Genomic DNA, 11,601 nt, shown 5'->3' with positions numbered 1-11,601 from the left:
GACATTAACCACCCATCATAGGAATTTAAGGGTAAATTTAAAGTATGTGCAGTATGGAATCCTAGAATCTGCATAGTTAATCTCTGCATCTGTATCTCCAAATCTTCCCTACATATATCAAATGTTTGACCTGCACATTGCTGACAAATTGTTGTTGGGACCTCAGACAGGTACTTATTTCTCTTGGCTTCTCTGATATCCTTCGACTCTGACTCTCTCAAAGGGTCTTCCTTGTCCTATTTGGCTTTCCTACTTTCTGCTTACTTAGAAGATCACTCATAAACCATCCTTTCAAACTTGTCTACCTGTCTTTTTCGGTCTCTTAGTCCCTCTGTCCCTAACTACTCTCCACCATTCCATATTCCCCTCCTTTTGTGTGCTTCTCCCCCCACCTCTTAGATTGTAAGCTCTTCTGGGCAGAGTCCTCTCCTCCTCCTGTGTCACCGTCTGTCTGTCATTTGCAACATCTAATTAATGTGAGACAAAGTTTTGCCTCAATGCATGATACACTGTGCAATAGCATTTATTTTAAGGAGAAATGATACTCCTATCATTCCTCTCTGTTGCTAAAGGTGTTGTCACACCATTATTGATAGGAACAGAATCCTAGCTAAAGATAAGCATCAGAAAGGGTTAAGCTCATTTATGTTTTATTAACCAATACAACCTACCAGCTGAATTACAACCATATGCATGTCAGTGTGTATAAACAGATGTCAACTATTTGTATGTTGTGGTGTGCTGCTTTAAAGAAAAGATTTCTTTTGTTGGAATGACCCATTGTGGTGTAAAGGGCTCCTTAACCACAATGCATGTTAACATAATTAACATTAACATGAGTGAGGGAATGCATTGCAAATGTGGGAATTGGGTAAAGTAGTTTTTACGGTCATGTCCCTGTTGGAAGTGAGGAACTGTTACCATAGACAAAGATGACAAAAACCTCACAGGGGATATAACCTTTCATTAATCTACTACAAACAAACAAAAAAGTTATACTTGAAAAGAAGCTGTACCTTTACTACTTCGAGGTGGAGCCTCTTTGGCTTTGAAAGTCTCCGCTGCAGGCTTGGTGTCTGTTTCCAATCCAATATTAAGCTGAACTTCTGGCTTAAATTTTGTGTACTTGCTGCTTAACAATGAATACCATTTAGGAGCCTGTAAAAAAACAAATGGCTAATAAATACTTGCCCTGGGACCATTTATGCAAAATAAAAACAAATGAGGAGTACCACAAGATTTAATAAATAAAAGTAGACAAAATGGTTAAGAACTCCGATCAGGCTCAACACTTCTGCAACATTAACTCATGTCTGTAATGAGAGTTGGAATATAATAATCTTATTGATTAGGTTTACATATTCAGATTATACATATCACATGACTGTTGGGTTTAAAATGTCAGTCAACCAAAGAGTAGTTTCAGGCAGCTGGTGCCTAAAACCCTGACCACTACTCAATTTATGGTAACTTTACTCCATATAAGTATAATAATTATGTGTTTTCTATATTGAATGGAAGTCTGACTATACAAAACATTTATAGAGGTGCTGAACTCTGTGAGGATAAGCATCTGCTATCCACATATAGCATACTTGCTGATTATGGAACATGCTTTTCCAGGACCTCCAATCTCCCCATCAATGGAAGGCGCCATCTTCGCTGCTGCTGAGGATAGCTAAGATGACAATCCTCTTCAGCTATTGAATGGCCACTGATGGTGAAACTCCTAAGCATGCCAGCCATGTCCGGCCGCTGGCTGTGTGTGTGGCAGACAAGCTCTACACTACACAGTGCATGAGCTGTACAGTGTAGAGTTATCACAAAATTTAAATCCTAGATTTTTGTTTTAAAAGAGTGCATGGCTCTATTGTCAATTATCTCCTGATGACTTTTGGTGTTTTTGAGTGTAGCTCCACCTTCAGTTTTGCTAATGTTAGGGTTTTTAATGCCCTGCTCAGCAATTTTACAGGGAGAATTTTTATCTGGAGAGACACACTCCAGACACACAGCAAGCATATTCTGCCCAGTCACATTATCTGAACTGATCTTTTGTCCTATAGATGCTCAGCTCGAAGTGAGGAAGGGAGAGGTACCATTTATGGTAGGTACAGAAGGGCACCTTGGTCACCTTGTGGGTTATCTGGCTCTGGATGCATCCTTGTGTGATGTGCGGGGAAGTCAGGAGGATTCTCCTATATGAATGGTGTTGCAGGAGATAGATGACACCTCTGCGTTCAGTGTGCACAACATTTTTGGAAGACTCCTGCATCACACATTCAGATTATGGCAGATTTTCATTAAAAGTACATGTAGAATATGTTAGTATAGTATAATCTGGATTAAATTTAACAAAGCACTAAATGTAAATTTATTATGAAATCATATGAATTTCACAGTGAGCCAAGTAAGATTTAAACTCATGTGGAATTAGTTTTCAAGCTGACCAACAATAGTTACGTGTTTACACTGAAAGGAACTTGTAAACATATTATAAATGAAATAAAACTCTTTTTGTAACATATAATCCGGATTAATATGACGTATGAATGTCAGATTGCATAAAAGCTTAGTTGAACTTCACACTGGGTATTACATCTGTATCTCCGTGCTCTATTCCTATACCAGAGGGGAACTTTAATATGACTAATAATCTGTGACATACAACATTTTAACATATTGCATTTTTCTTATTTAGAAATTGTTTAGTAGTTTGTACATTTTTACCCAGACTTCAGGGTACCCAGGAATTTCTTCCTACTGTATGACTTGCATTGTTGGAGCATCACATGTTAAATAACCTTAACAACTGAGTGATATTTCCAAGGATGTGGCATTCCTTTTTCATCACAAATGAGGAAACCAATAACTCTGTACACAGTTGTGCTGAGCTGAAGGGCAATGGGAAAACAATAGGTCATGAGTAGAAAGGAATAGATCCAAGGACACAGCACTGAACCAGAGATGACAAGTGTCATATTCCCCCACTCACTATCAAGTTCTGGGGACACTGGGGTCACTGACGTAGCAAAGACAACCCATTGTTTAATAAAGGATGAATGACAGAGATTTTCGAGTACAATCTACTGCTGAGCCAGGAAGCAAATACTAGCCCAGTATATGGAAAATGTAGTGCAAGGGTGTTGCTGATCCAAGCATGGGAGATACGGAGGTTTCAACTCCGAATTTAATTCCTTGAATAAGAATTGGAACAATTTCCTGGGTAAATATTTTAAAAAAAACATGTTGGGAAAAAAAATTGTATTGTACCACTTATATTGTATAACCTTATGCTGACCACCACAGTGTAAGTGGTGATCTTCTATAAAGTTACAACCTTCTAATCCATATATAAATCGGCTCCTTAGGCTTAAACTTACCTACTGTAAAGTAAAAATCAATATTTATTCTCCCACCCCAGGAAACACTGTGCTATTAAGTATGGAGCCACTTCCAAGTTGGGGCTTACACAGAGCTATGGACTGCAAAACTGCTAGTCATTGACTTGCTCCTAAATATCCAGAAGCATGGATTTTTTTTAGTCTCAGAAATTGAACAGAACCACAGTGGAATGTATTATATGATCCTGGTGAGGAGGGGACCATTCAAGCAAACGTGTGCTCTTCATGCAAGGGAAAGTGCTACACCTTGAAAAGTGCACCTTTACTACTCTTCAGGGCAGGATCCTCTCCTTCTGTGTCACTGTCTGTATTCGTCTGTCATTTGCAACCCCTATTTAATGTACAGCACTGCGTAAAACGTTGGTGCTATATAAATCCCGTTTATTAATATGATAATATACTGGATGCAAAGGTGATTGATTGGGCCTGATTTATTAAAGCTCTCCAAGGCTGGAGTGGTTAGACTTTCATCAGTGAAGCTGGGTGATCCAGCAAACCTGGAATGGATCTGGTCCGGGATACAAAGCATTTGCTAGCAAATAACTTTCAAGACATCCATTCCAGGTTTGCTGGGCACCCAGCTTCACTGATTAAAGTAAATCCTCTCCACTCTTGGAGAGTTTATTAAATCAGGGCTATTGTGTAAAGTTTCTTTGATTTACTCGAAACCTGAAACCCTGCATACCACCAATGGGCCACCTAAAAATTCTGCATAAAGTGTTTATGAAAATTGGTGCTTGCATAGGAGCAAATCCTTGTCACACCAACCCATGCCAGTGACTGAACAGCAAAAAGTCACCTTCTCTTACATTATCACACTCACTGGATAATCCAGCACTTGTCCCTGTTTCTTAAATGCTATAAATATAAATGCAATAGAGCATTTGCAGCAATTTGCAGAGTAGAGAACTGACCTCCAATATGCAAAGCGGCTGAGGCACCACTTTGATTTACCGACCCCACAGCCAAAAGTTTAGGGTTTTAAGGAACTTTTGGTTCTAGATAACAAAATAAAGTAAAGTTGAGGTCCCTATTGGAGTCCCCCCTTAAACACTATCTTTTTTTGCAGTCATCTTGGCCAGTATGGGTTCACTTTAAGTGGTTTCTTTGTAACAATACATCTTCCTAAGTATGCAGTCAACAAGCTGAGCACACAAGGCATGGAAAGCCCAGCTTTATCTGGAACACAATTTTAAAGGTCATTCTCAATGTTTGAGAATTTGGTACTTAGTAAAAATGCCATGGCCACATGCCTAGGCTGAAAACAATGCTGAAATGAAATATCTAAAGAAAGCTGAATAATGATAACACAATTACTTGTTTGGTTTCCTGAGCCGCTCTCAGATCTAAAACCACATATCCAATTGATTCTTTTGCAGACGTTAAAGTATCCAAGGCAAAGCACTGCAGCTTGATGGGTGTCCGTTGCAGCCTACAAGAACAAAAATGCATTGTTACATATCTGAGCAACATTTCAAACCCACACACATCAAAGACCTCTGCTAACCTACAGAATGACAAAACACAATGTTTATTTTCCTCTTCAGTACAATCATGCACATTATGTGCTGGATATTTAAAGGCACTGCCCATGTTAAAGTCTAAACCTTGATTCACTGCATTTTCATAATTATCTCCTAATGTATAACCTCATTCTACTTTTCAGTTATTGGTGAATTTTATAAAAATGTAAATGTAGCCAACAAAACGTACCGCAAAGCTGCACTCCAGGCCAATAGATCATCAGTTTTACATATTTCATAAAAGGGACAGCATTTGTGCTGTGACAATTCTGTGATTTACAACCTCTATCCAAAAGGTCAGGGGACCCAATTATTCTTTATGGCAGTTAATTCTTTCAGGTCTCCCACTTTTCACTGGGCTTTTTGATTGGACAGTGAAAGAAAAAGAAGCAGACATCTCTCTGCCAACTCTGCTCTGTTCACTTGTCAAGATGTCCTTAGTTGTACTGCTTGTATGCCATCCAGACTGAGCTCTGCCATACAGGCACTGCCAAAGACCAGTACCAGGTTAGGGGTACTTATACTAATCAGATGTAAAGCAGGATTAAACCCTAATATACTCACCTGTCTCTGTTCTGTTGCAGGGGGGCACCATTTTCTTCTCTTCCTAGTTGTGACTTTCAGCCATCTTGATTGCGGTTGCCAGTTCTAGCAACCACAGGGGATGCCGGGTATTCTGGCAACCAACAATTTTCACAGCTCCAGTGAGTGATCCCGCAGGTATTAACGCTTATTGCAGAGGAAACATTGCTTGTCCCTTTCTACAATAAAGCCCTGCCTTGATCAAACAGTTTTAAAGTGGAACTTTAGTGAGTGAACCTATATGGACATATGTAAGCTGCCATTTCTGAACTCATTCTAAAGAATGCTAATTGCCCGGATACAAAGCTGATCATTTGGCTTTAGTAGTTTCAGTCACACCTAAAACAAGCAAATAACTGTATGACAAGTTCTGCTGCAATTTGCTGAACATCTGGGCTGTCACTGATTTACAAAGACAGATGAACACCAACTAGCAGTAGAACCAAGACAGCAATGACATCTTACATATTATCCCAGTATAGGTCTATTTAAAACAATACATTTGATTACTTGATAAGTGCATTCATATCGGCATATAGTTCAGCTTTAGGATCAATGAAACTACTCAAGCCATGCAGAAAATTTCTATATGAATGTTCCATTAAACGTAAATGGAATCTGTATATAAATTTAGTACCAGCAATTATTAAGATATAAATGTATTATTATGAATAGAGCTAAGCCTTGATCCTACCCCATGTAACCCCTTATAAAACAGACAGCCAATCAGAGCACTCTGCATATAGAAGACTTTCCTGTAACGATGATTGCTTAGACAGAATGCCTCCGAGTATAGTTTTAGTGAACACAACAATCCACATATAAAGATACAACATATGGTAGATGACTTTTCCCCTAAGGGGATCACATAGCAGATGGATTACATGCAATTACATATGAAAAGGGCTCCGACAAAACAAGCTTAACGTATCTGCAGGAACCCAGACATAATAATACAGCAGTGCAACATTGGTGTCTGAACGAAAGACTGACCACCAGTGCCGTGACATTTTATAGGGTGACCTTTTCTTGTATCATAAGAAAACCATCCCTAATAAAGATTATTTTGTATTATTCTGTATTAGTAATTTATTACCATCATATTCTGTAGTGCTGCACAGGACAATATAGGCAATAAAGTGTAACAATACATACAGTTCATAACTACACAATATGATATTTCAGCAATACATACAAAAAGAATGTAAAGGATAAAAATAACACCAATAACAATGTAGCTCATCAGTTACACATATTTCATAAAAGGGACAGCATACATACTTGGGTGGAACTATTATAGTAATGACAGAAACAATAGGGGCAGGGTCCTTTCCTTGTAAGCTTACAATGAGATTGTGATTATAACAAATTGTATGTTTTGTAAAGAAAAGTGTATGTGTGAAGGATTTGAGGCTTGGAGCGTAAAAGGGGTGGGTGGGGAAGAAAGTTCGAAAGGTGAGGGGGTTAAGCCAGTGCGTTGTCTTGGGCACAAAAGTGAGGAGTTAGTTAGGCAGAGGATAGAAGACCACAGGTAGGACAATAAACGGAAGTTTATCGGGTATATCGGGGGGAGTTCAGTGAGAATTAGAGACTGCTTGGCCGACCATAAAGGAGGACGTTGCAGTAGTAAAGAATTTATGTGATCAAGGCTTGTACAAGCATCTTATGAAAGTAATTTGTTTGTTGTTTTAAATACACAATGCACAGTTGGGACAAAATAATCTTCATAATGCAGCAGCAAATAAACAGCCACAATCAACATACTCCATGCAATACAAAAACAACCGTTATACGTGGAGGTCTTTACAAAGTAAAAGGGGAATTCTGGCAAAAACAAGAAAACGATGAAAAGCTTTCCTGCAATATTCATTTTCAAAAAATATTCTTTCCTATTTTTAGATATTTTTTTACCCGGTCACTAGTTGTCCTGAGTTTGATAACCATCATCATCCAGCCCACATACACACGTCAGATGACTCGTCCAATAATCGCCTTAAGGTTGATATCATAGGGGAATCTGACATGTGAACAGAGCTCATCATTTATAGGTCTGTCCTGGCAGATCCACAAACATGGGACAAAGGAATCGTAATGAAAGTGAAGGGGGGAGAGAGCACAGTGGAGTGCCACTCCGTCGTTCTCCCCCCTTCATAAAGCATGATAGATTCTTTCCAACAACAATTATTGGACGTGTGTACTTAGCCTTACTCCAGCTGATTCTAAACCTGCCCCATACTGCAACTGGACAGTGAAGAGAAAGCAGCACAGTGATAAGCTCACCTTTCCATCACTTTTTGCCCCATCAGCATGCTTCTTTTCAGCATATGAACTGATGAGCTCATTGAACTGCTTCTCCCTGCCCCCCAGTACAGGGACCACAAATGGCAGATCTGGGACTTTTTACAAATACAATTCTTGGCATTGCTTATATCTGCCTATTAGAAGTGTGGATCCGATCAGCCTTGTAATACTACACTGTGTAATGGAGGCTCCTGTGTGTGCTGGGGATAGTTTTCATGTACCCCCCCATTCCTGCCATAAAACAGAGTGCATGATTTATCAGATATCATACTACAATACGGTGATATTACCTGTGCTGGTGAAGAGCTTTCCTGTCCAGTTCCCAGGCTAATTCAGTGGCAAACTGTGGCTGCTCTAAGTGAGGTATGGGGTCAGTAGCCAGCTGTTCACCATCAAACTTGGCTTCCACCACAAGCATATGTCTGGAGCGCTTTGGGAAATGTCTCCCTAAATAAAAAAAGTTTCCAAAACAGTTAAAAAGCAGAGGCCAGTCAGAAGTATTACATTGTGTAATAATAAACAGTAGAATAGTGGAGCATATCTGCAGAATTGATTGATTATTCCTGATCCCTATAAGAATCGAAATCCAAGTCAGCAGGAGACACAAAAAGAAATAGAAAATTACAGGCAGCACTTTGCTTTGTTACACAATTTTTGGCCTGTAACCGGAGGCCTTGTCATTGGTTTGCTGCACCAAAGGATATCACATACAGAATGGTTTGTAAGGTAACAGATGAGGAAACATCCCAGGAGAATGATGTGATCATAGTGTGCAATGCTCTGGTGCCCAATGTATCTCCCCAAGCAATCATTACCGGTAACCATATGGCAAGTAAACTAAGAATACAGCAAGGACTTCATAGTCTATAAAGAGATTATATTTAGGGATTGTTTTAAGACAGAACTCCAACCAAAAATTAAAATGCAAAACCAAGTAAAAGATAAAATAAAAAAAGAACCTTTAGTCTAGGGCTGTCAAATAAAAATAGTATTTTTTTTTTTTTTTTTGCAATACATATCCTAGGTCCTACAGGCTGAATGAATACTATAATTGTTCAAACCGTTTCCTCTGTGATTAGGCCAAAATGCACCCACCCCCAGCCTATGACTGGACAGTGAAGGAGAAGCAGCACAGTGGTAAATTCTCCTCTTTTTAATGTGCTTTCTTCTCCTATCAACATGATAATACTTTAACTGATTAGCTCTTGTGCTGCTTCTTGTCCAAGCACTTTGAGCTCTGATGTACAGAGACTTAAAGAAGGAAATTCCTACTAAAATGTAAGTACTTATATAATATTCTCACAAAAATTTAGTAGCTCTGTAATCTTTTGGGATGTGCAGAATGCAGAAAGAATGTGACCCCACAATAAAGTAAATATATCTATCTGGTATTCCACTAACCCGACTCTCTCCTCTACAATCTATTATGAATGCTGCAGCCAGACTCATCCATCCTTCCCTCCGCTCCTCTTCTGCTGCATCTCTTTGTATTTCTCCTCATTGGCTTCCATTTCACCTTAGAATCAAATCCAAGCTCCTGTGCTTTGCCTTCAAATCCCTACACAGTTCTTGTCCTACTTACATTTCTGACAAAAAAATCTCTACGCTCCTCCAATGACCTACTAAAAACTTCCTGACTCATAACCTCATCACACGCACGGCTCTAAGACTTTTCTAGAGCTGCCCCAACTCTCTGGAATGGTCTTCCTCGTCCTATTCGGCTTGCTCCTACTCAAAACCCATCTTTTCAAACTTGCCTACCCATCTTCCATCTGCTAAAACCCCCACTACATATCTTCCCTCCTATTGTGCGATGCTTCCCCCACCTTCTAGATTGTAAGCTCTTCAGGCCAGGGTCTTCTCCTCGTCCTGTGTCAATGTCTGGATCTGTCTATTTAATGTACAGTGCTGATTAATATGTTGGCTCTATATAAAAATGGTCATTATTCACCAATATACAGGAGTGTTCAGGGAGCAGACATGGATTCATACAGCAATGACACATACCCACAACACAATGCAATCACTCAGCTAGAAGGAGGTCCTAGCCACCAGTGCAGCTTTGATGAACAGTGCTATCAATAAAGAGAACCTGTCAGTGACATCAAGAGTCACAGCAAGCACAAACCTAATTGTAATCAATATTCAAAGATCAGCCATCTGTAACAATGAACACCGACAACTACATATCCAATCCAATTTCTAATGGAGTCCGAAAAGGGACAAACAATACAAATCCATTACAACTAAAGACCAACTTTTAATTTCAGATAAGTATGCAAACAGTAGAACCTTTGTCAAGTTTGTTAATTGCTTTGCCCCTCAGGAGGACATCTTCATTTTTCGTTTGCTATATATTGGACAGGTGCCCCAAAAACAAAAAAGGAAGTGAGAGGACATCTTGTGGGGACACATATAACCTACTAAATATTCCTAGAGTAGGGAAATGTAAAACCTCTACTTGGTGTTTATAGATGTCTATTCTGGATTTCCGGTGCTACCAAGGGGACAGCGGGTGCTTTTCAGGATATTTTCAGGAGGCTATCTACAACTTCCCACCAACCATGATCCACCTGCATTGCATAGAGACAGTGAGGGACCCAGTGATAGGATTCCTAGGTTTAAAATAAGGTATGTAATGAAAACAGACATGATATTATTGTCATTAGAATGTCGATGGGAAGAAGAACTGCGGAAATCAATATATATTAAGAGATTAGCCTTCAGCGCTAAAGATTATTATTATTATTATTATTAATGGCTTGACCAGCAGACATCAGGACAAGGAGGGGGCTGTGCAAGGGTTTTCTGATCATTCAGGGAGTGTAATCAGGAAAAAGAAGCAGCCAGACCTATAAATATATTAATACAATTATCAATAGTTATGTGCATGGCCTTGTAACCCCCTCAAAAAAAAAAATCAGTGTCACCCTCCCCACAAGGCAACATGCTGCCCCCTGCACACCCAGACATTCCCAGCTATCCTGCACAGTATAAGAACAGAATTTACCTTCCAATATGGAGACCACGATAAGCATCTGATCTGACCTGTAGCCCATGTCTGGGATAGGGAGCACAGGCAGGGATATGAAGCAGCCCACACCGAGCAGACGATGAGCTGTCAGCCACGGTCAATGCAATGAAGTGTCACCCGCCGCCAGGTCCCTATTTGCCGCTTCTCCCAGCATACAAACTCAATACAACCCCGCCCCTTGACTACGGACCACTTCCGCAAAGCAACCCTGGGCGACAACCAATCACCTGACTCGGCGGGGAAAAGCGAGGGAGGTTGGGTGCTGGCTGGATCAACAAGTTGTTGCCCGGATCTACGTATGGTTGGAACGTTTTGATCACGTGACCATAGATGCTGTTGCTGCCACGGCGCCATGTTTGTTGTGGGAAGTGATGGCAGCCCACTGTTAGAATGGATAGGAGAGAGTTGTTGGAATGTACTTGGAATGTCGTGTTTTTTTTTTGCACTTTACACGTGACCACTATACAATGTTTTATCTTTGTTCTGTCTTTTGTGAGTGGTATTAAACCTTATAAAAAGAGTGAGTGGAACTGTCTGAATATAGTATGCTTTCATGTGCAATTTTTAAATGATAGAACAATTGCTCAAGATTTTACTGTTATAATTACCATCAGCCCAGATATTTCTATTTCCCTTTTTTTCAGCCAATGAATGTTTTCAGTTTGATGACCAGAACCACATACTACACTTCTATGAGCCCAGGTCATGATGATGGTCTACCTCTTGCTGCTTCTTCCTCTCATACTCCAGCCCTGCTATA

At 39.8% G+C, this 11,601-nt stretch overlaps 1 protein-coding gene across 1 annotated transcript in view; it reads right to left on the bottom strand.

Annotated features, from left to right (window-relative positions):
* Positions 1-11,070, bottom strand: part of CEP120 (centrosomal protein 120) — a 52,877-nt gene extending 41,807 nt beyond the window's left edge. Inside the window, exons 1-4 of the mRNA XM_072416031.1 lie at positions 10,818-11,070; positions 8,098-8,254; positions 4,719-4,833; positions 1,017-1,158 (exon numbers count right to left, since the gene is read on the bottom strand). Coding sequence (XP_072272132.1) covers positions 1,017-1,158; positions 4,719-4,833; positions 8,098-8,254; positions 10,818-10,866 — 463 coding nt within the window. The 5' untranslated portion in view covers positions 10,867-11,070. The remainder of the gene's footprint in view (positions 1-1,016; positions 1,159-4,718; positions 4,834-8,097; positions 8,255-10,817) is intronic.
* Between the last annotated feature and the right edge of the window lie 531 nt (positions 11,071-11,601).

Source organism: Pyxicephalus adspersus, chromosome 6, assembly GCF_032062135.1.
Source record: "Pyxicephalus adspersus chromosome 6, UCB_Pads_2.0, whole genome shotgun sequence".
NCBI classification, from domain to species: Eukaryota; Metazoa; Chordata; class Amphibia; order Anura; family Pyxicephalidae; genus Pyxicephalus; species Pyxicephalus adspersus.
Note: the sequence above shows the minus strand (reverse complement) of the source record. Positions and strands in the feature narration are given on the sequence as shown.